This window comes from Carlito syrichta, unplaced genomic scaffold, assembly GCF_000164805.1.
Source record: "Carlito syrichta isolate Samal-C Ts95f unplaced genomic scaffold, Tarsius_syrichta-2.0.1 Scaffold306137, whole genome shotgun sequence".
NCBI classification, from domain to species: domain Eukaryota; kingdom Metazoa; phylum Chordata; class Mammalia; order Primates; family Tarsiidae; genus Carlito; species Carlito syrichta.
The window spans coordinates 115,280-139,387 of record NW_007250233.1 but is presented as its reverse complement, the minus strand read 5'-3'; the positions used below and the strand labels follow the sequence as shown (position 1 = coordinate 139,387).

General features: G+C 52.1%; 1 protein-coding gene across 1 annotated transcript in view; it reads left to right on the top strand.

Moving 5' to 3' along the window:
• LOC103265253 (copine-4) overlaps window positions 1–24,108 on the top strand; it is a 414,012-nt gene that overhangs the window by 291,965 nt on the left and 97,939 nt on the right. Inside the window, exons 4-7 of the mRNA XM_008062949.2 lie at window positions 11,227–11,298; window positions 13,117–13,191; window positions 20,650–20,733; window positions 23,690–23,779. Coding sequence (XP_008061140.2) covers window positions 11,227–11,298; window positions 13,117–13,191; window positions 20,650–20,733; window positions 23,690–23,779 — 321 coding nt within the window. The remainder of the gene's footprint in view (window positions 1–11,226; window positions 11,299–13,116; window positions 13,192–20,649; window positions 20,734–23,689; window positions 23,780–24,108) is intronic.

Genomic DNA, 24,108 nt, shown 5'->3' with positions numbered 1-24,108 from the left:
CAATAATGCCTCAGCCCCCAAGTCAACTCTCTACCAGAGACTCTCATTTACCAAAAATAAGACTTTGAAACTTTTTGTTTTAGATCCATCTATTGTACATTTATTTTTGAAAACCAAAAGTAAATGAAACCTCGCTTGGAGTGGGGACACGGTATAACTGCCCAGCTCAGTCAGAGAAATCTAATTAGAAGGTTTTTCTCCATGCAAGAAGCATCGATGAAGGGAGAGGGGATTCCTGGCTCTGGTGTCTGTGCTGTGGGCCAGTTCTTTAAAAAAAAATTATTTATTTTTATTTATTTATTTATTTATTTATTTTGAGTTGGAATCTCACTCGGTCGCCCAGACTGGAGTGCAGTGGCCACTCGCGGCCCCTGCAGCCTCGACCCACTGGGCTCCGGCGATCCTTCCGCCTCAGCCTTCCAAGTAGCTGGAACTACAGGCGCGCGCTACCATGCCCGGCTAATTTTTTGATTTTTTGTAGAGATGAGGTCTCGCCAAGTTGCCCAAGTGGGTCTCGAACCCGCGGGCTCAGGCAATCCACTCACCTCAGCCTCCCAAAGTGCGGGATGACAGGCTGAGCCACCGAGCCCAGCTAAAAAAAGTTATTTTAAAGGTGCGAGGTACAATTCAGGATTAGGTATACAAATGGTCATCGTGCAGGTAGAGTTTGGGCCTGACGCTGGTCTCCACTTCGCCTGGTTTGAGATCAGGTCCCCTTATGGATGGAAGGGCTTCCCCTCGTCCTCCTGGCAGTGACCTGCTACTGCCAATCCCTTTCTTACAGTATTACGATAATTGTTCAGGGTCCGCTTATGAATGAGAACATGTGGTACTCAGTTCTTTGCTTCTGTGATAGACCGCTGAGTATGATGAACTCTAAATTCGTCCAAGGTGCAGTGAAGTTCATCATTTCGTCCTTCTGTATGACTGAGTTAATCCTCCATCATGTATATGTAACACATTTTTTTAATCCAGCCCACTTTCAATGGGTCACACGGTTGGTTCCATGTTTTTTCTTTTGTGAATAATGCTGCAATAAGCATGCATGTGCAAGTATCTTTTTTGTAAAATGATTTGAGTTTCTCCCGGTATATTCCCAGTAGGGGGAATTGCGGGGTCATATGGAAGGTTGATTTTTTGATCTTTTAGGAATCACCAAACTGTTTTCCACAGAGACTGTATTGGCTGCCAGTTTCAATTTCCATAAGGATGGCTCCTGCTTTTTCTAAGATTCTTATAGTTTGAGGTTTTATGTTTAGGTTTTTGATCCTTTTAGAGTTGGTTTTTGTGTATAGTGACAGGTAGGGATCCTATTTCAATCTTATGCATGTGGTCATCCAGTTTCCCCAACACCATTTACTGAATAGGTTCTCGTCTCCCCAGTGGCTGTTGGTGGGGGGCTCTGCTGAAGATGAGTTGGTTGAGAAATTGAAGTATTGCTTCCAGAATCTCTATCCTGTTCTTTTGGCCCATACGTCTATCCTCGTACCAATACTGGGCTGTTTTGATTCTTGTAGTCTTATAATAGAGTTCAAAGTCTGTAAGTGTGACACCTCCCACTTTATTTATTTATTTATTTATTTATTTATTTCTGAGAAAGCAGCATTTATTGAGAGGACAGGAAAGCTCCCACAGTGGAGGGAACCCGAGGGGGCTGCCCTCCCACTTCATTTCTTTTACCAAGGATTGTTTTGGCTATCTGTGGTCAGCTGTGTTTCCATAGGAATTTCTGTATTGTCGTTTCCAGGGCTGAGAAGAGTGATGTTGGTAATTTAATAGGTATTGCGCTAAATCTATAGATTGTCTTAGGTAGGATGGATACCTTAACAATGTTAATTCTTCCAGTCCATGGAATTTGCTGCAATTATTTCAAACCTTGTGAAGCTTCTGAATTCCTTTTTTGGTGTAGGCCGATTATGAAATTCAGCTGTTGACTATCACAGACTTTTCTAAACATGAAATGCAACCATAGAAAGCTGAACTCCCAGCCGGGCTCGGTGGCTCAGTCTGTAATCCCACGCCTTGGGAGGCTGAGGTGAGTGGAATGCCTGAGTCTGCAGGTTCGAGACCCGCCTGGGCAACTTGGCGAGACCTCATCTCTACAATAAATCAAAAAAAATTAGCTGGGCGTGGTAGCGCACACCTGTAGTTCCAGCTACTCGGAAGGCTGAGGCGGAAGGATCGCCGGAGCCCAGCAGGTCGAGGCTGCGGTGGCCGGGAGCGGCCCCTGCACTCCAGTCTGGGCGACAGAGTGAGACTCCAGCTCAAAAAAGAAAGCTGAACTCCCACTGGAGGGTTAGAAATGTGGTGCTAACTATCAGAGCCCCCATGTATGCACAGGGCTCGGTAGAATGTGTTTTGGATGACTTCTAGGCTGTGACTTACGGGTGATTTGTATGTCACATCTGGTTTTTCCTCTACTTTCTAAAAGGAACATATATCACATCTGTAATCAGAAAAAAAATCACAGTAAATGTTAGTAAAGACATGATAAGGTTTGCACGCTGACCTTGAAGAACTCACACTAGTGGGAAGTAGAACACGTCAGCACTGCACAGATTTTCACACAGACTTTTGAAGAGATTTAAAACTGGTCAAGAATCCTAATTGAGTTTTTGCTCACTCTATTTATTTTTTCTTTGGCTGTGCAGAAACATTTTAGTTTAATTAAGTCCCATTTGTCTATTTTGTTTTGTTGCAGTTGCTTTTGAGGTCTTCATCATAAATTCTTTGCCTAAGCCAATGCCCAGAAGAGTGTTTCGTAGGTTTTCTTCTAGGAGTTTTATAGTTTGGGGTCTTACATTTCTGTTTTAATCCATCTCGAGTTAATTTTTGTGTATGGTGAGAGATAGGGGTCCAGTTTCATTCTTCTGCATATGGCTAGCCAGTTTTCCTAATACCATCATTGATTGAATTGAGTGTCCTTTCTGCATTGTTTATTTTTGTAGGCTGTGTTGAAGATCGGTTGGTTGTAGGTATGTGGTTTTATTTCTGGGTTCCCTATGCTATTTCCTCTGTCTGTTCTTGTTCCAGTACTATGCTGTTTTAGTTACTATAGCCTTATAATATACTTTGAAGTCAGGCAGTATGATGCCCCTGCAATTGTTCCGAAGTGGAGAAAGCATTTGCAAATTAGGCCTCAAAGGGCTAATATCCAGAATCTGCAAGGAACTCAAACAACTCAACAAAAAAAAATAATAATCCCATTTAAAAGTGAGCAAAAGACATAAATAAACGCTTCTCAAATGAAGACACACAAGCTACTAACAAATATTTGAAAACACGCTCAACATCACGAATCATCAGAGAAATTCAAATTAAAGCCACAATGAGATGTCACCTTACACCAGTCAGAATGGCTATTATTAGAAAGTCAAAGAACAACAGAAGCTGGCACAGTTGCAGAGAAAAGGGAATGCTGTGTGGGTGGGATGTAAACTGAGTCGAGACTCTATGGAAAACTGCCTGGAGATTTCTCAAAGAACTAGAACTTGAACTAGCATTCGGCCCAGCAACCCCACTACTAGGGATCGACCCAAAGGAAAAGAAATACACACATTAAAAAGATGCCTCCGCTCCTTCACGTCATCGCAGCACTACTCATAAAGGCCAAATTATGGAACCAACTTAAGTGCCCACCAGCGATTGACTGGATAGAGAAAATGTGACGTATAGACACCATGAAATACGATGCAGCCACCAAAAGAGTGAAGCCATGTCCTTTGCAGCAACGTGGTTGGAGCTGGAGATCCTCGCCCTACGTGAATTGACCCAGAAACAGAAAACCAAACCCCGCCTGTTCTCACTCGTTGGTGGGAGCCAAACGGATGCAAAGATGAAAGTAATAGACACGGAGGACACTCATGAGGGGGGAGGCAAGCAGGGGGCTTGGGGATCAGTGTGCGCGCTCTGGGGAACGGGCCCCCCGAGACCCAATGCCCACCCCTACCCAGTATGTCCACGTACCAAGCGTGCATACACCCGAGCCTAAAATAAAAGGGAAAAAGAGAATTCTCATCGGGAAACGAGTGGGAAGTCCTTCAGGCAAGGTGTTTGCTGAGGCCGTGCTTTCTGCAATGGTTGAGCAGTCCGTTTGCTGACACGTGCGCCGCCCCTTCACCCACGGGGGAGAGTCAGCGTGGCCGATCTGAATTAGAGCTCTTGCAGTGTGATTTTTGATGACGGGGGAGACCCGGGAGGATCGGGAGGGCTGGCGACAGGAGAGCCAAGGGGTTCTGAGCTCCCCCAAGGCCCAGTGTCCCTGGGTCAAGCCTTGTTTGGGAACGAGAATCTTTTTGCTTTGAATTAAGCGGATAAAGGTCAGGGGGAGAAAACGGGAACTGCTTGGTTTACAAAATCCTTCCCAAGAGTCTTGGTTTCAGATTCAAAGACAAAACAAAACGAGGCCAGGTAGGAATTATTTAACTGTGTTTGGGATGGAGTGGGAGCCTCTGGGGCTTCCCTCTACACGAATCACTGGGCAGCCGGGAGGCTGGGAGATCAGGAGGTCAGTGAGGATGGCCCATGCTTCCCCCAACCTCTGCCCACGAGAGGCTCAAGCCCACACACGCCCAGGCCGGTCGTCAGAAACAAAGGAACTGAGATCCCCCAGCCCTCTCCTGGCAGTGAGAGTCAAGCCAGGAAAAATAGTCTTAGCAAACCTGCTGCCAGGGCCCCACGGGTCAGAAGAGCTTGAGATTGAGAAGAGATGACCGCAGAGCTGAGCTCGGCAGCCAGGCAGGTGCCTGCAAACGCCCGACTCCCAGCTCTGCTGAGCACTCTTCCAGGGGACTCATCCTCGTGTCAGGGTCCTGGTAGCCAGAGGTAACCGAGGGCTCCGCTGGCCCAGGCCACCTGTGGTCACCTGCTGTGGTGGCTTACTTACGGACACAGCCCCCTTTCACCCCCGGCAGCGTCCCAGTTCGGACACCATCGTCTGTGGTCACTTGGTGACAAGACATGATTTTCATGGCTAGCCCTTACCAGGAGCTGATCACATGCTGGGCATCCGGGAGCGTGGTGCCAGCAACCACATCATCCTCACCTGGCCGGGGTCACACGCCTCCTCCATGGTAGAATAGAGACTCCATGCCGTCACTGGGAGTCCGCCAGAGCATGGACCACTGTCCCCTTGCCCATGGGGGCATGAGCTCTGGGCCTCCAACTTATGAGCTCAGTAGGAGAAGGACGGGCATCCCTTTCTGAGGCACCCCAGGTCTTCCCGCTGACTTCCCAGTGGCCAGTTGGCAGAAGGAGGCGGATTTTCAGAGGGTCTTGTTGTGTCCCAGGTATTGTGTTATTTGAGGCAGGATCAACTGCACTTGGAAGATTACGAAGTAGGCTCTGGTAGCTGATTCGCCAAGATCATGCAGACAGTCCAACCCGAGCTCTTCTGACTCTGTTATGGTCCAAGGGACGCTCGGCTCCTCCCCTTGATAGCGATACACCAAAGGGGCAGGGAAGTGGCAGCAAGAAGTTTATTTCCGAGTTTGAATCCAGGGAGCAGAGCCGGACTCGAGGTCTTTCTAAAATGGTTCTGCTCACCCTCCAGGCTCTTATGGTTCACTTTTATAAGTCAGGAGTCGTTAGTACCTGGACATTAGCCATGTGACCCGCAGAGCATTGTATAGAACTTGAGTTTTGGCCGCATTTATCGATAGTGACATTTTTTGGTCCATACTTCCTGGTGTCAGGTGTCAGAGGTATCTCATAGCTTTTATCCCTAGGGCCCGGCAGAAGTAGTCATCAAGCCCGCCGTAGAGTAAAGGGAGCTTACAAGGCCTAAGACACCATGTGCTGGGCAAAAGTCACAAATCACAAAACCTAGGATGACATCGATGCAAAAGTTCTACAAATCACCAGGCTTAAGATTACACTGATGCTCTCTCATTCAAACTTATGACCACGTGGAAAGAGGGAGTAGCTGGGGCTGTGCATTTTTAACTTGATTGGGCGTAGACTACCGGGAAGCCAAGGGTCCCCTGAAGCTACTTATGGGCGTGCACAGGAGAGGAGGGGAGGCGCACCTTCTGTTAGCTCTCAGGAATGTCGTTCAGGAAAGTGCAGGCGCTGGAGCCCTTGCCGTGCCCTTCTCTGGGGCTGGGGCTATGTGGACAGGCATTAGCGGGTCCCTGTGTCACATTCGCCAGCACCAAGTCTTTCCTGGTCCCACAAGTGACTTCGTTTTCCTTCGACCACAGCAACTTGCTTTAAACTTCTAATATGGATCTTGACGGATGTACAAAGACTTTTCAATGAAGGGGGGCGGAGCGGGTATGCAAGGCAGGAGGGAGGGGAGAAGGGAGGGGGCAGACAGAGCTGGTGTGGCCAGGAGTCTCTTCTGCGTCCTCCAAGGACACCGATTCTGTTGGGTGGCGGCCTCCTCCTCATGACCCCTGGGCCCTTCATTGTCTCCGCAAAGACTCCACCTGTAAACGCACCGGCACCGTGTGGGTCGTTTGGGCTTCGGCATGGGGGCACAGTTCGGCCCCCCGACACTGTGTGACCCTAGACAGGCCCCGTAATCCCTCTCCGCCTCGGCTCCCTCCCCCCAGCTCCCTGAAGACAAAAGTCTGGTCATTCAGGGGCAAGAAACAGGGAGCCAGAGCCAGGTGTGCGGTGTTTCACGTGCGACCTGACTCAGAGCGAGGGTCCTGGCTGTGTTCCTCCCACAACCCACCAGCGTTGGGAGGCCGGCAGACCCCCGGGGGCAAGGGAGACAGCGGGAAAGAAGCTGGGAATGGAAAGCAGAGAGGAAACAGCCAGAGGAGAAACGGAGGCAGTTTGCCGACAAACACCCCAGCAGCAGCCAGCGCCTCCTCTGCTGGGAAAATGCCAGGACCCTGGGGCAGACCCCTCCCTGCCACCCCTCTCCTCCCAGGGGCAGACGGGCCCTGCTGATGCCGGGTGTGGCACCGCGCAAAGGCATGGGATCTTTGACTCGACCCCGAAATAATGTTTCAGAGCCACCAGTAAAGTTTTAAAGCAAAGTCTATTCGTGAGAAGAAGAGAGGGAAGATGGAGAGGCGGAACATTCATGCCGGAAAGGGAAGGCTGTGCCTCTGCTCCCAACTGAAACAACAGCTGCTGTGCGAAGGAGGGTGGGACTCGGGTGACCACTTGCTCCAGGGTGGACGCCCTCTCCGCCTCTGCTGGGAAGACTTGTTCCAGAACACACATCCTGTCTGCAGGAGACCTGCCAGGCTCTTCCAGCTCACAAGTTCCTGAGCGAAAAGGTGGTCTTCTCATCATTTCTGTGGCTTTGGTCAGCTAAGGGGTGGTATTCCTTCCACCTTTGACAGGGAACCTGAAAGATTTTTCGTGATTATTTTGCTAAGCCATGACCTGAATGGTTGGGCTGTCCGGTTTTTCCCTCTGATGGAGTTTTCTTTTGACTGGCCCAGGGGGTGGGGCCGGCTGGTGAGGCCACACTCAGCCTGGTCTGCAGCAAAAAAACATCGTAAGAGAAATGTCTGAGCGCCTCCCAAGACCTGCCCACAAGACATTTATCTACCTGTGCTTAACCTGTCCTAGCTCCCCTAACTCACCACAGCTCCAACCCATCAGTCTCTGGCGGAGGTCTACCCCAGGGTGTGTTAATCCTCCCCCTTCCAACTTGCTAGGCCCGTGGACGGCAGGTGCAAACACCAGAGAACACCTTCAGGCCAAGGACAAGATGGAACTCCTAACCTGGCTGTCTAGTTCCCCCAGCTCTGCAAGGAAGGCCGATGTTCTCTCTAGGGTGGTCCTGGGAATGTCCTGGTTGTTTGTAAAACACTGGAGATACTCCCTATAGAAAGGGTTCTGGGGGCCAAACATGGTTAAGGGCCAGATATGGTTGTTTCATGACCGAGGCTCTGTTACTGTCCCGCAGTTGCGATAGTAAGCTCTTTCATCTTGAGATTTCCAAACTTATTTCCAAAAAAACTTTTTCATGTAATATGCACTTACCCTTAAGGAATAGAAGTTCTGCCATACATGTTTTGGGGTTATGAGCTGAGGCCAATAGCGATTTCTCTGCATTGTAAGACACTGTAATCTGCTTCTGATTGCCGCAGCCTGTGAACAGTGCCTGGGGCATAGAAGGTGTTCAGTAAATGCCTGGTGTTGTGATGGTCTTACAGCAATTGCACTAATGGATTCTGAAGCTATCTTCACTAACAGCAGTCTCATGCGAAACATCTGCCTAGTTCCCAAAATGACTGTTTTGAAAGACTTTGGAAGGAAGTTCGGCTGCGTGTACACTTGTTGAAATGCTGGCCCAACCGTGTTCTATTCTCCTGGCTTTGTTCCACTTAACTTAAACAGGGCCCTTTCCTGAAACGGAGGTCCCAGCTGTTAGCAGCTATTGCCCACACCACCAGGGAAGGAGCACGTTGGCCCAGACCCACGGTGGACACAGTCAGAGACCTCCCAGCTCCATCTTGCGGAAAGGAAGCTTCCACCCTTTAGCACCCTTCTCTGCACGGCACCTTCGGTTGGACGCTGAGGCTCATGGCTAGGACCCACGAGAGGGTGGAGAGAATCAACAGAGAGGATGCCCGCTCAGTGTGTCCCATCCGCCCTGACATGGGCAGAGCCAGCCACACTGGCCTCATTATGTCAGTGCAGTGGGTGGGGCGCTCATCACTCCACTTGCCCACCTTCTGACGAGACTCACGCACTTCTGAGCCGGTGCCTTTGCTGGGGCTGCCACAGCGTGTGCCAGGCAGCGAGTGGGCTTCTCCCCCGGGCGGGTCCAGAGGGGCTTCCCAGCAGTCCTCAGCACAGAATGGCAGCGGCCACTCACGGCGTGCCCGTCTTCATGCCGAGAAAAGGTTTGGGACCCCAGGTTGTCCACTCCTCGGAGCTGAGATGGAAGCCAGAGGCCGTGGCCATCAGTTTTGTTTCTGGCTTGATGAGCCAGCCACAGACCCCAAGGGCCATTTCTAAGGAGGGCTGCGTCCGGGACACTGCCTGTCCTCTGCACTCACAAGAGGCAGGAGCTGGCTCTTGACGGCCTTTCCTGTGCCCTGCACGTGGAGACTCTGGGGTTTCTGGGCATGTTAAGGGTGAGAACCGTGGCCATTGGGTGCTTGTGGGTGAGGATGCCGTGGACCTCGTAAGACGTGGTCTATAAGCGTCTACCTGGTCGTTCGGGGGGGGTATTCTTCCAGGGCTGAGAGGTCCCTGTGTCCCTGGAGCTGCAGGAGAGGTAGCCCATGTGGGCTAGCACCGTGATAGTGGGGAGACATGCCTCTGAGACCAGGTGTGTTTGAGAGATGGAACGTGTTGCTTTTCTTTGGTCAGGTGTGGCCTGGCTCCTGCTTACAGGTGACCCTTTGTCATTTACTCACATGTCTCCCCCACCCCCACTTCCCGGGCTGAAAGACCCCTCAGAGAAGCTTCTGGCTCCACGGAGCCAGACATCGCATCTGGTCCCACTTCCCCTGGGGCCTTGGTGCCCTGCGCCAAGTGTGGCATGCAGTGGGTGAGGGCGTAACTGTGCAAGAGCCCAGCATCTGCCCCGTCATATATGACCCTTAAACGGGGGCTTCCATCACTGCCCTCCTGGTTGCTGTCATAGTCATCACCAGGTGATGTTTTACAGAAACGGTCTTTGCCCTGCAGATTGTCGAGACTGAACATCAAGGTCCTTAGACCCGTCTGGCCTGGGACGCTCTGACGTCTTGCGTTTGGCAGTAGCGTGTGCTCTTGATGCTTCCATGGCGCTAACACACAGACCAAAACCTACGAGGCTCTCAAAGCTGGGGTTCTCCCCTCGTTCTGTGAAAAGTACATGTCCAGTATTGTCACCCATTGCCTCACTAAAAATTACCCCCAAGCCAAACCTCTCAGAACAACCAGCATCGATCGTCCGACAGTCCACATGTCAGGAACAAGGTGCAGCTCCCTGTGCCTCCGGATCAGCGCTTCCCAGGGCTGCAGGCAGGGCGCCATCACTGCCAGCTCCACTTGGGCGGCTTCTCCACTGAGCTCCTGCCTGTGGCCGCCGGCAGGCATCATTCCTTGCCGCCTGGTCTCCCTGGGGCCGTCGCAACCTGGCACTCGCCTCCCCAGAGCAAAGGGGCTGAGGGAGAGAGAGACGGTGAGCAGGATGGAGTCGCCGCCGTCGGGCACCTGGCCTCAGAAGCGGCAGCCCCGCGCTTCGTGGCAGTCTAGTCTTTTCAGAAATACAGTGTAGAGGCACACGGGCGGTCGCCACGTGATGTACTGTGCAGCGGTCGAGTCTGGGCTTTCAGGGAGTCCCCGCCCCGGCAGTGAGCACTGCACCCATGGGAGCGCTTCACCCTCCGTGCGTGAGTCCAGCACCTGCGCTCATGTGTGCTCTTTAAACGAGGGATTTGTTCACCCCCACCCCCGTTTCTGGAGTCCCCAGGGTCTTCCGCTCCCCTCTCTGTCCCTGTGCACCTTGCTCACCTCCCACTCGTAGGTGAGAACAGGCGGCTTTGTACTTTCTGATGTGGTCACTACTCTTCCGTGGGGGTCGCTGGGTCCAGGAAGGGGGTCCACATCAGCTTGCTCCCGGGAGGCCGGGGTCACCATGGGCCACCCAAAACAGAAGCCGTCTACACAGCAGGGGCTGCTGAGCTCCCTACACAAGCACAGCTCTTTTAGCCTTGTCTCCTCAGTGAACCACGGGGGGCGTCTCCATTTGGTCCTCGGCGAGGTGGGGCAGGGAAGGAGAGGGTTTTCTCCCACAACGATGACACTTTGGTTGTCACTGCCCATGTGCACGTCATGCAGGGGACCTAGCCACTCCTGGAGGCTTGTCTGAGCGCTGGCTTCCTGGTGACTTGCTTGCTTTGGGTGACGGTGTGAAGAGCGGGACTCTAGCAGCCCCAGACACGGACGTCGCCTGTCCCGGCCGGGGCCTCTGCGCCCTCCCCACACCCCTTTGAACTCACTCCGAAGCTCTGTTCACTTGATCGTGACACACGCTCAACGCTGCCTAATTTTGATGCCAGCCCTGCAGTGACAATTAAGTCACCTCCCAACCGGCTGAGTCGTCGATGGCTTCCCACACGAGCTCTCTTGCATCACCCGCCGTGGGGAGAGGGGAGTGCCCAGGATGGGAGAGGCCTTTGGACACACCCGGGAAGTGAGCGGACAGAGGCTGTCAAACTTTCGAGCAGAGCTGTGAACATAGAATTCTGTGAAGGACACATTTTTGAAATCAGACCTGCCGTCACATGACCGGTGTCACCTTTTGTGTCCTCTGTGCAGATCGTGTCCCAGAGGAAGCTGTCCAAGTCCTTGCTGAAGCACGGGAACACGGCCGGGAAGTCGTCCATCACGGTGAGCGGTCTCTCCGGGGGCCACAGGACCGGCTGACCTGGCCCCGAGTGGGAAGCAGGCCCTATGGCCAGTGGGTGCTGGTGTCACGCCTGCTGAACTGGCCACGGTGCCTCTTGTTTTCTTCTTCTTCTTCCCCCTTCCTGGCACTACCGTGTGACTCCCACTATCCCTAGGGAAAATGGGCAAGAAAAAAGATTTGGAAGGAAGGTCTCTCACTTCTACCAAGCACTTCTGCAACTGCAGGAGGGTTTTGGTGGCAGCAAAGGATGGGGTTTGCACAGAGAGAATATGGACTTGCCTGGGGTTCGCGAGTGATCAGAGCTGCCTGTCCTTGTCTAGTCTGTTTTGAGAATTAAAGCTTGTCTTCAGTATCACGTAGTCCATGCTCGGCCTGTTGCCCAAGGACCAGAGAGGCCAGAATTTAACGCTTCTTGCTACTTTGAGGCAGTAGCCACTAGCCACATGGGATTGTTTAAACTTAAATAAAACTATCACAAACTAAATAAAAATAAATATTCAGTTCCTGATTCACACTGGCTACATGGCAGGTGCTCGTTAGTTACAGATGGCTACAATAGTGAACAGCACAGACTGTAGAACATTTCTGTCATTGCAGAATGTTCCACTGGGTAAGTCTGGAAGGATTTCTCGATAAGGGCCTTAATTTTCCAGTGGAACTCCTGGTGTTTGAAACTTTGACATCTTGTATTAGAGCCTTTGAGAAAGGTAGAGAAAGTGGCTCAGCCATTTGTCTGTATAGAAATAAAGGAATGGAAGGAAGGAAGGAGGGAGGGAGGGAAGAAAGAAAAGAGAGAGATAAGAGAGGGAGAGGTGGAGGGGGTGAGAGACAGAAGGCGAGAGGGACCGAGGGAGAGATGGAGGGGAAAGAAAGAACGAAAAAGAAAAAAGGTTGAAAAAGTACCAGCAGAATCTGAAGGCCAGGGAGGCGCATCTCCTGAGTTTTTCTGAACATTCATTTTTAACTCAAGAGTGACTGATTCATATATTTTAAAGAAAAAATTCAAAGGGGTTCTCCATGGTAAAAGCTATGACCACTCACAAGAACTTCCCTGATTTGCTGCTTGAAAGTTTAAACGACATTGTCATGCCAAAGCTGCATCTCGACTGCCATGTTCCAGCACGAATCACATGGTCTTCAGACCCCATGGTGCTCTTAGAAGCTATGGACCCCAGGGCTCACTCCCAAAGCCCACAGACCCGTGGACCCAGGTGTACAGTTCGCCCCAAAAGAGCAAAACCTATCTTGCTGCTTTTCCCCTAAAATATCTTGAGCTTTTCTTCCTAAGTGCATCCCAGAAAAATGTAATCTCCTTCCGCATTTTAAATATTTAAAGGCTCCTCTTCACCTTGGGTCCTTGGATCAAAACATTGGCTGCATTTCTGGAAAACACTGAAATTGTGCATGGAAATTTCCAGGCCCTTCAGCTGCAGAAGCTCATGGCTTTCAACGCCCCAAGGGTGTCTGTGACCACAACATACCGAGGCCCGCCCCTGAAGTGAGGTGGAAGAGGCAGGAGGTGACAGGGACAGAGAGGGCCACACGCACTCAGGGCCTCCCTCCAGCCTGGGTCCCACCTCTTGTGTTCGCGTACACCATGTATATGGAATCCGTTATCGACTGCTGTCTCTTCCTGGGAGTTTCCTTGGACCCCGGGAAATGCTGCACCTTGTTCATGGGGGTTGTGGGGAAACTCTTGGCCCGGCGTCTTGGTTGAGTTTGGACCGGATGTGAGCTCCTGGCCTGAGGGCCCTCTCTCCCCCCACTCCCCCCGCCACTGACGAGTGCCTTCCCTGCAGGTGATCGCCGAGGAGCTGTCTGGCAACGACGACTACGTGGAGCTGGCGTTCAACGCGCGGAAACTGGACGACAAGGTACGCGCCCAAGGGAGGAGCAGCGCCGGCCACGCGCCCATCCAATGGCCGCCTGCAGCTGCTTCCCTGTCAACCCATGTGACTCGGCAGGGCAAATATCTCAGAGAGGTCTACAAGGAGGGGCTCCCCCCAGTCAGAAGTGCTTGACAGGAAGGGGAAGGGCCGTGACTGAGACAGGATGACCCCTTTGCACAGAGACCCCGTTTGAGTCCAAACGCCACAGGTCAGGTGCGCCCCACAAACAGGGTTTAACCCCGTGGCTCGGGACACTCCCAGGGAGGAGAGAAGAGGTGAAAGGAAGGAGAGTGACGCTTTTGAAGCTCCTGTGTTTCCCTGGGGCAGGGCTGAGGGCTTTGCAGGCATTACCATGGTTATTCATCGGTCCACCCCTGGGTGACGCCATTTTGCAGATGAGGAAAGAGACCCAAAGATGAAGTAACTTGTCTAAGGTCCCTCCCCGTGTCAGTCCGAATCCTCCGAGAAGCAGACAATACGTAGGAGGTTGGTTAGGGGACATGTCTGTGTAGGAGCACAGAGGGGACCACTGGGAAAGTCCAGGAGAGGGGGTGCGGAGGGCTGGATGTCTTCTGGATGCCGGGCAGTCTCAGGAAGGCCTGGCCAGGCCGGCAGAGAGGCTTGGAGCTAAAGTCAGCCGGGGGGAGTCGCACGTCTCCTGAGACGGTCGCTCCCTTGTATCCCCTACGCGCCCACCACTGGGTGGGAGCAGCCCGCGGGCAGCCTGGCCTCGGTGCAGTGCAGGGTGGCTTTCAGAGTGCAGCATGACATTCCCTGAAGCTGCAGGTCTGCGAGGCACATTTTCACAGCCACCGTACCCTGCGGGCGAGGGGTCAACTGAGGAATGGCCCGTGCCTGGCCATTCCACGAGGCCTCGCCACAGCACGGGCGCTGTTAGTCAAGTAGACACAGGACACGTGTTGCAGACGCCACACCTTAACGAAGGGCGGCGTGTCTCCTCCACCTCACCGCAGGGCAGCAGCGATTCCCTGCCACCCCAATCCACAAGTCAAAGACGCACCCCGTCATCCATGTGTCTGCGCAGGACTCCATTTTCCTGGAGTAAAACTAGAGGCCTGGAGACCTTGCGCGTGGCTCCACCTTCTCAACGACTTGCCAGCGTCCGGCTGAACCGTGAGGCTCGAGTGCCCGCCGCAGCCTTGAGCAGCCAGGCCTCTCCCGACGGAGCTCGGTCCCGCTGTGCCTCGAACGCGTACTCGGCCCGTGTGTGCATTCACTGGCTCACCCTTCTGGTTCATTCATTCATTCATCCACCGTTCGTTCACCGAGCCCTGGTTGGGTGTCTGCTGCATGTGACGGGCTGGGCAAGAGACTCACCCCTTCCAGATGCACGACCTGGAGCTCATCATCCGAGAGAGCCAGACACACCAGAAAGCTCTAGGAAGACTCCAGATAACAGGACATGGGAAGTGATATGTAACCAGAGCCTCCTGGAGGGGCCACATGTTCTGCCTGGAGACCCCAGGAGAGACTTTATCTTTATAAACTAACCGCACGTGGACTTTTTAAAATGCCCTTGATGGGGGTGGGGTGGCAGAATCATGTCACGGAAGTGGGTTGTGTGAAGACTTCCTGAGCTGCTGCCTTTTTTCCTTTTCTTCTTAACTTTATTTTACTGTAAAGACGTGGCGTACAAGTCAGGGTTAGGGATACATGTAATGTACGTGCGGGTGAAGTTTGGGCCTCCCTTCTCGTCCGGTCCTCACTTCCCCAGCTCCGGATCCGGTACCCTGTGTGGTTACGTGCCCCGCCCCGCTCCCCGGCCAGTGTCCCACGACAGCCGATCGTGCCCTTGGGCTATCGTGATGAAGGCTTAGGTCCCATGTGTGAGTGAGAACATGTGATACTCAGTTCTTTGTCTCTGGGATAGGTCACTGAGTATTATAGATACGAAGTCCATTCAAGTCGTTGTGAAGTTCATGATTTTGTCCTTCTTTATGGCTGTGTAATGTTCCATCGTGTACATGTACCACATTTTCTTTCTCCAGTCCACTTTCAATGAGCAGTAAGGTTGGTTCCACGCTTTTGCTTTTGTGAATAGTGCGGCAATAAACATGCATGTGCAGGTGTCTTTGGGGTAGAGCGATTTGTGTTCCTCTGGGTATATTCCCAGGAGAGGGATTGCTGGATTGTAGAGAAGGTCAGTTTCTAGTTCCCTCAGGTATTGCCACACTGTTTTCATAGAGATTGGACTGTTGTACTCCCATCAGCAGTGTAGAAGCATTCCTTTTTCTCTGCACCCGAGCCAGAATCTGTTGTTTTTTTATTTATTAATGATGGCCATCCTTACGGGGGTAAGGCGGTATCTCAGAGCGGTTTTGATTTGCAATTCTCTGATGGCTCGTGAGGCTGAGCTTTTTTTCATACGTCGGTTGCCTGCTCTTAAAACGCTGCTGAAAGAAATCAAAGAGGACACAAACAAATGGAAAAATATTCCACGTTCCTGGCCTGGAGGAATCCGTGTTGCCAAGGTGTCCCTCCGACCCGAGGCCGCCTACAGACTCAACGCAACACCTACCACGCTACCATCATCACTCTTCTCAGACCTGGAAGCGACAATGCAGACGTTTATTTGGAAACAAAAAAAGCACGAATAGAACCCTCAGCCAAAGAAACAATGTGGGAGGCATCACACTTCCAGATTTTAAGCTTCACTATAAGGCTGCGAGAATCAAAACAGCCTGGTTCTGGTACAAGAACAGGCATATAGACCAATGGAACAGGATGGAGACTCCGGAAGCAAAAACTCGATCTCTCAACCAACTCATCTCTGACAAAGCCACTGACCACAACCACCGCTGAGGAGAGGAGAACTTGTTCAGCAAATAGTGCTGAGAAAACTGGCTGACCACATGCAGAAGAATGAAACAGGACCCCTACCCATGACCATATACAAAAGTCAACTCTAAATGAATCCAAGACCTACACAGAAACCCTCAAACTACTGTCTGCACGCATTTTTAAGTTGCAGTGTGAGCAGGCAGGGACGAATGCCACAGCCCGTTTGGACGATGGTTGAGGCTGTCTGGACCCCAGTCCCCTCGCGCAGCTCCGGAGACCACAGGAATCCACCCCCTGGGGCAAAGGCACCACTGAGTCCAGCTGCCTTACGGATGAGAAAACTGAGGTTCGGCGATGTGGAGGACACATGGCACACCCTTACCTAAGCGCTGGTGCCAGAGGGGGCCTCCACATGGTCCTGGCCGGACGCACATCTTCTGCCAGGGCAAAACCGGACGTGTCTCGTGACGTGGAAGGCTTGGCAACGCTCCGTGTTCTTCAGCACGTGGGAAGCCGGGGCGGGACATAAGGGTGTGCGTGGTGAGGGGCGCGGTCCCAGGCCTTCCCGGGGAGTCTGTGAGGTCAGTACTATGTCCATGATCGTGTCAAGACGCAGCTTTCTCTCTTCCTCTTGTTGGCTCACACGTGCACAGCGGGGCTTCCCCAGGCCATACGAACCCTGCTGTCCCCCAAGACGGAACACGGAGCAGACGCGAGACTCCTGCCGCCTTCTTTTAGGCCAGCCACTGAACCGATCTGTAAAAATGTAAAATAACGCCATTCTATTTTTTAAAGTCAGAAAATATAATTATTTTCCATTAAAATGCTATTTTTATTATGATTTAATGGACTTCTTTTTATTATTTAAAAGCATAATAAGTGAATATGCTTAAAATTTGTCAGTTTTATACTATGGTACATGTGAACAGATGTCACTGATACAAACAAAAGCTCTTTGGGGTCTTCAATGATTTTTAAGAACGCAAAGGGGTCTTAAGATGAAATGTTCAAGCATCACCAAAGTAAGGTCAACTAGGGTCACTAAGTCTTTTGCAAACCACAGTGACAGAGAAATCCAGATTCTTCCTTGGGACAGAAATCGTCGTTTTTAGCTTGCCTGTCCCAGACCGGCAAACACCTCCCCGGAGCAGAAGCCCAGAGCCACAAAGCCTGAGAGGCTCTTCCACGAGGACCAGGACACAAAATGGATCAGGCTGAGGAGAAAGAACTGCTTGTCTCATGAGAAAGTGGCCCACGTGGTGGAGAGAGAGATGTCCTGACCCGTAAGGCACATTTATGACAAAAGCAGGCAGCTGGCAATCAATCCAACGAGTCAGGAGAGAGAGGAAAGCGATTGCCAGACTGGAGGGGTCGGGAGAGGTCCGTGGTGTGTGGGGTCTGATTCTCAGCGACCTTCCCGCCTGTGGAAGTATCACCATAGACGGCATCTCGGCGACCCGTGATGCTGGTTTGATGGGTGCTGGGTCAGTAGGCAAGCCAGCAGACTCCCTGTAAGGGCCACCTGGCCAGTCCCCAGGGGCCGCCGTCCCCACTCCTCAGCTCTGCCCCAGAAGCCCGGACGCAGCCGTGCACAATGCGTAAAGAAGGCACCACCGGGTTCCAAGGCCACCTGAATCACGGGGCAGACAGGGGCCAGCTCCAGCTCCCCTGCCGTCGCTGGTGGACCCCTGCTCTGAAGCGATGTGAGTCCCTGCCTGCTGTGCGGTGGCTCCACCGCGGTCCCGCACGCCTGCCTGGGGGCCGTAGTCCAGTCTGCGTTCCTGACAGAACGCGATCACTCCTGAGCGTCCCTCGTGCGCCCGGCGTCAGGGTCTAACCTACAGTGTCCCCAGACTTGCATCCGTATTCTCAAAGGCAGGCATTTTTATTTCCATTTCACGGATGAAGGCAGTGAGGGTGAACTCACTGTAGGCGTGCCTGGCACTCTGCATCTTTAGACGGTGCCTTCTGGGCCAGGACCCCAAGGTCAGCATCTCTACCAGGGGCTTGTGTGGCTTCCTGACCGCCTGACCCCCTCCTGTTGACCTCACTTCTTCCCCATTTGGACTGAAAGGGCAGAGCAATATGGCTTCCAAGCGATTAAAGAGTTTCTCCACTCCCAGCTTTGGTGCAATGCCCAGCACTCTCATCTTCACCGCACAGACTGTCCCAGTGGCCGCCTCCATGCTGTTGGTGGTGCCAAGAAAGCTGAGAATTCCAGAGCCAAGTGGCCACACAGCTAGACCCAGAGTGGGTGTGCCAAAGCTGTGAGTTTCCGAGTGTGCAGTTAACATGTTTGAGCTGCTCATGAGCTGTTTTGTTCTGGAAATCAGATAGTTCCCTAGTGCCATCCACCCCTGATATTTGTATGGTGCTTTGCAGAGTGTCTTCCTGCGTTTTCTCTCCTCTTGGCAACCGTCACAACAGTGCTCACCACGTGCCACTGGACTCGGCGCTTCCCAGGCACCAGCTCTGCCAGTTGCTCTGAGTGGCTAGGAGGCAAAGGGCGGCACGCTCCATTTATGGATGGGAGAGGCTTGGAGACATCAGGCAACCTGCCCGCCCTCACCCAGATAACGTGCAGTGGCGCTGGGGTGGGAAGTTGTGCTCGAGCCAGAGAGCGGCATGTGGACTTGCAGTTCCTTGAAGACAGAGACTGCATCTGGTCTTTCCCTCCCTGGTTTACAGAATGTCCTTCTGACATCAGCCTTGCTAATCCTAAGGGACATTCTAAAGGCATACAAAGTAAAACAGAAGCAGCTTTCAATATACTACAAGGAAAAGGAGTAGGATACTCAATGGTATCTAGATTATGATGATAGTTTTTTTCAAGGAAGGAAGAAAGTACATCTGGATGCTAGGAAAAGATTGCCCAAAAAACAATTGGTGACTGTGGGACTATGGGTGATGTCTTCTCTTTTCCATATCTGTCATCTTTCTATTTCTCCATATTTTCCATTTCTACACAAAAACATTGGTTCAAAAGTTTTATATTGTCAATGAAAAGGAAAAAGAAAAATGATCGGTATAGCTCTTCCACTGTGGTTGGCAGTTTTTGAGCACAATTCCTGAGCACCTTGCCTGAGGGCACAGCAGTCCCCTCCAGGAGGCAAAGCAGAGAGCCACGGGCAAATAGAGGCTGAATTCTGCTTGGCTGCAGTCTAGATTTCTGAAAAGAACAACCTGGTGAAACGCATAACAAGAGTATGATGACTAAGGCTGTTGCTCAGACACCCTCCTGTTCCACACAGGTGTCCATGTCATTCATTCACATACCCGTCCCCTCGTTCATTCACATACCCGTCCATCCGTTCAATGAGCACTATGTACTACTAAAATCTAGACACTGGAAGATGCTGAGGAAATTGTGGCAATATAGTGGAAAATGAATCAAGTTTCTCCTCTCTGAGAACTTATAACCTATTAGGGCAAAAACCAAAAGGATGGAGACAGCTTCTGTTTCCAACAACAAAACGCTTGTTTGTGTTGCATCGTTCTCCCACTGAAAACAGCAATGAACAACAGATAAGACACATCTGCTTGGGGCCCTAAGAGTGAAAAGTTGCGGGGCCAGGAAATGAGAGAGAGAGATGAGAAATGACAGAGCGGATTCAGGCCTCCGGTGCAGGTTTTCCGCCCGAGGCCATACCTGGAGGCTGACTCCTAAAACAGTGGAGTGAGAGGCTGGGAAGCCTAGTGGGAACAACTTCCAAGAAGCAGAGAAACTGAGCAGCGATTCTGGCGGTCTCCTGGGACTGAAGAAGAAAACCTGAGGTTCAGGACTACAGAGAGAGCTAGGGATAAAGATTCCTAGATGCCCCAGGGACAGGCAGTCATCCCACAGTCTGAGTGGCTTACCCACTCCAGGCATTTACTGACTAGCAAACAGCATAGAGAGAAGCAGAACAGAAACTTAGAGCCAAGAGGTTGGGAGGTAAACAGAGCCTTTGAGAGTCTCACTGGTGAGAACTGGCATTGAAGACACGGTTCAAGCCCCCGAGGATTACAGTAAGGGAATCAGAAGTACATGGGCCTTAAACACATTCGGAGAAACCCAGCCTCTAAAAGCTTGATCCCGATGGAACGCAGGAGATGGCCCCTGTGCTAAACGCTTGCTAGAAGTTAGAGACACATCTAAAATCTTTGCGACCTTTCTTACACAGGGTCTGCAATTAGTTCAAAAATAAACAGGCACACCAAGAGGCAGACCAAGAAACAGATCCTAGAAACAGACCCATGGGGGGCCCAGATACTGTCATCATCACCTAGACTTTCTAATGACTCTAATGGGTCTGTCTAGGACAACAGGTACATTGACTCTCAAAGAGCTGGCATTTGGATGGATCTTTGAAGGATGTTTTGGATTCCAACCAACCAAGTCCTTACTGTACAAAGGACATAGCGTTCAGATGCAGCTCATTACAGGCACAGGGAGCAGAAACAACGCCGAGCCGGGTGCTGCCTGCCACTGGAGGGAGGAGAGAGCAGGGCGGAGCGGGGGTGGGAGAGATGCCAAGCCTGGCCTCTGTTCCACCTGGGACAGCTGGCGACCAGCAGGGCTTCCAGCTGATCAGAGCTCCTGACAGACCAGGACCAGTCCAAGCAGGGAAACAATCACTGACTGCTGCTCATCTGTTTCAGGATTTCTTCAGCAAATCTGACCCGTTTCTGGAGATTTTCCGTATGAATGATGACGCGACCCAGCAGCTGGTGCACCGGACAGAGGTAAGCAGAGGCGTCCTCGTCCGGTGTGACTCCCGAGACGGCAGAGGGCCTGAGTGGGGAGGTGCCCCGCAGTTCTTCCTGCCGGCGGATGTGCACGCAGGCCTGGGGTCTCCCCGCCTCTGCGAGGACGCTGCCCAAGTTGGCTTTTCTCCTTTTAATTATCAACTTAACGGTTAAAAGAGGAGCCCCTCTGTAACTCCAGCTTTCTATTGTTGACCTTCAGTACAGACACCCACTTGCTAGTCATAAAAACGTGAAGACTAGCTCACATTAAACGGTGGCTGGGCACAGAGCATTGCACCAAGCGATTTACACGCATTCATGTGTTCCCTCCTCACCGGTTCCACGACACGATGCTGGGGATGATCGCCCCACGATCCAGGTGAGGAAACTGAACTTCAGGGAGGGTGGGTCACTTTCTCAGCTCTCTCAGTTCATGAAGGGTAGAGCTGAGGGCTCTGAGCATCGCTGCGGCCAGGGAAGCCCCTCTGCCCCCGGGGAAGGAGCGTCCGCCGGCCTGGTGCTGGCCTGAGGTCAGTGCTGAGACAGCGGTCTGCCTCTGCGCCGCTGGTCCAGCTGCAACTTCTGTCCCCTCCCTCCCCTCTCTCCAAGGAGACCTGACCTATCCCTCCCTCTGCCCCTGCTGCCCACTACCACCCGCACGTCCAGCTGCCAACCCAGGCTTCCATTTGCAGCTCTCTCTTCCTTCAAAGCCCGTCCAAGAGGGACTCTGCAGGGTGGGGATGCACTGGGAAAAAGGGAGCAACATCACGCTGCTGGGTGACCCGGAGCGGGGGGCCCAGAGTGCTCGCCTTCTGGTGCTGGGTGACCTGAGGCTGAGAGGGACCCATGTGCTTGTGCCCCTGATGGGGCAGAGAAAGAAGGAACCCATGACTTTCCCGGTGGGTGGTGGGTGTGCCAGTTCCCACCAACCCAGAGGGAGAACTCCACCCATCTTCCTGAAGTAACAGATTTCAGGTGGTGGGAGGAAGCCTTTTCATGTCCTTCTTATGGTAGGCGACCCTTAAATAGCCTTGGGTGGACGAGTTGTGGATATCGTCTCACACATAGTTGGCACCTAATAAACCCCGTTTAATAAAAGAATCAAGAACCGAATGGAGTTGGGTGTAAGCAGGATGTGTCCTGCGTGCTGGGGAACAGCGTGGTTCTCTGGAGACTAGACTGAGGCACAGCCAGCACCACCGCGCTGAGTGGCGCCCGGGAGAGTCCTTCATCCGAGAAGACTCCTCTGAAGAAGTAAGCTGCTTTGGGGAGAAGCAAGTAAATTCTTGCGAGAATCAGAAGTGGCCCCGTTCATCCTTTGGTCCAGCCAGTGAACGGGGGCTTTCACCTGGGCGGACAGATGGTAAATGGTTGTTCATGCCCACGCCTTCCTCCAAGGCCCGCCCCTCCTTGGCTCCCAACAGTGTCCTTCTTCTCATGGTTATACTAGCAAACCCTCCTATCCCCACGATTCTCCAGAACCTCCCCCCTTGTGGGGTCCCAGAGTCTCACAAGAAACACAGCTGCAAAGTTTCCCAATAAGCCAAGCAACATAGCATTGATTTTTCTTGCTTCCTCAGTGGGCACAAAATAAACACCAGGCAATTCTGTGTGCTTAGGGGCAACACGCACATACACAAAACACACAGATTTAAATTTCAGGGAAAATTTCTGCTTGCTGTCAAGCTTTTCAAAACTGTTGCCGTAAAACTTCTTCACTTTTTAACATTGTCATAGAAGGGTGAGAAATTTAAATTAATCCCAACAATTTTGTCTCATGTTCTTTCTTGCAATTATTTTCATCATTTTCAGGGTAGTGGCAACGTGACAAAGTTGCGCAGAAGCGTCAGTTCTCGACTTCAATGCATTCATGAAGAGAAAACAAGAATGAGCCCACGATCTAATCAATAATTCATAGTTAGGTTAAGGAATCCAGTCGAAGAGGGAATTGCTTATAAAATAATTATGTTATTTGGATAGGGAACTATATTTTTTAAACACTAAGACATCTGCTCGCTAAAGCTTCATAAGGAGAAATCAGTGTGCCAGAATTCCACCAAGCTGTGTTCATGTCCCCTAGAACCGTGGTTCTCAAACTCCCTGCCTCGAAATCACCTCAGGGCCCACCCCGGCGCGTCCCTTGGGCGTGGTATTTAAGAATTCCCCTGGCGGTGCAACCCCTGCTGGTTCAGGAACACAGCCCTACCCCAGGGTACACAGCGAAAGGCTGGCACAGAGCAGCAGCTCACACACGCTGACCCAGATGGAATTACCTGACTCCTCATGATGGCAGGTCCAACTTGACGCGCCTGGAGTCGGGCAGGATTTTAGCCGCCTTCTGATTTCTAGCAGGTTTGCGGTCTGAAGGTCTGCCCTGCTGCGCCCTTCCAGGATGTTCTAACTGGGGTGGTGATGAGTTAGTGTGAGCGTGTTCCTGGGATTTTTCTTCTGAAAACTTCTCTTTTGCCTCACAACCAGTTGGGACTCAAGGTCACAGATGACCAAGGACTGTCCAGGTGTTCGGGGTAGATGTGTCCTGCCATGCTCTCCACCCCTGCTGAGAGCCTTGACCTTTGCTGACCTCAAGAGAAGGGCATCTCTGCCGCAAGACCGACAGTCCCGCCAAACTGGAGGGCCTCCATCCCGGGCCACAGCCGCCCTGGTTCTTAAATGTCAGCCCCTGTTGATACAGAAGGGACCACCCTCGGTGTCCACATGCTGGAAGATATTACTGTCATTATTCGTGAGGCAGCAGCCGGGACAGTGGGCCCAGAAGTTCCGTTCATAATGGCCTGCTTGGCGGGCCCCCTTCGAAGACTTACCACTGCAGGTTTTCATCGGTTCCAGCAACTGTTCTTTTCCTGAGCGTCAGCATGTTTTCTCGGGCATGTCCATGTTGAAATGTGACGGTGCCCAGGCTTTCCCCACCCACGCCTCCTCTTTCTTTCCCCAGGTGGTGATGAATAACTTAAGCCCAGCCTGGAAGTCGTTCAAAGTCTCAGTCAACTCCCTATGCAGTGGAGACCCGGACCGCCGGCTGAAGGTCAGAAATCTGTCCACGTCCGGGAAACGTGGTTCTTAAGACGTGTTTGAGCCTTCTCTTTCCTTTCGCGTGCCTGTGGGCAGACCCCGAGTTTTCCATGCAGTCTACCCAACCCGCTTACCTCTTAGCGTCTTGATGGAAAAAACGGGCGATTTCTTCCGCTCGAGCCGTTGGAGCTCACGTGACAGCCCAGATGCGCCCTCACTGTGTGATGTCAAGGGGCGAGACCCATGGCTTCTCAGAGACAAACCGGTGACAATCGGGTCAGGACATCCCTGGGGGAAAATGCATATGAGAGAGGGAAAGAGGGAATCAAAGAAGATGAGGGA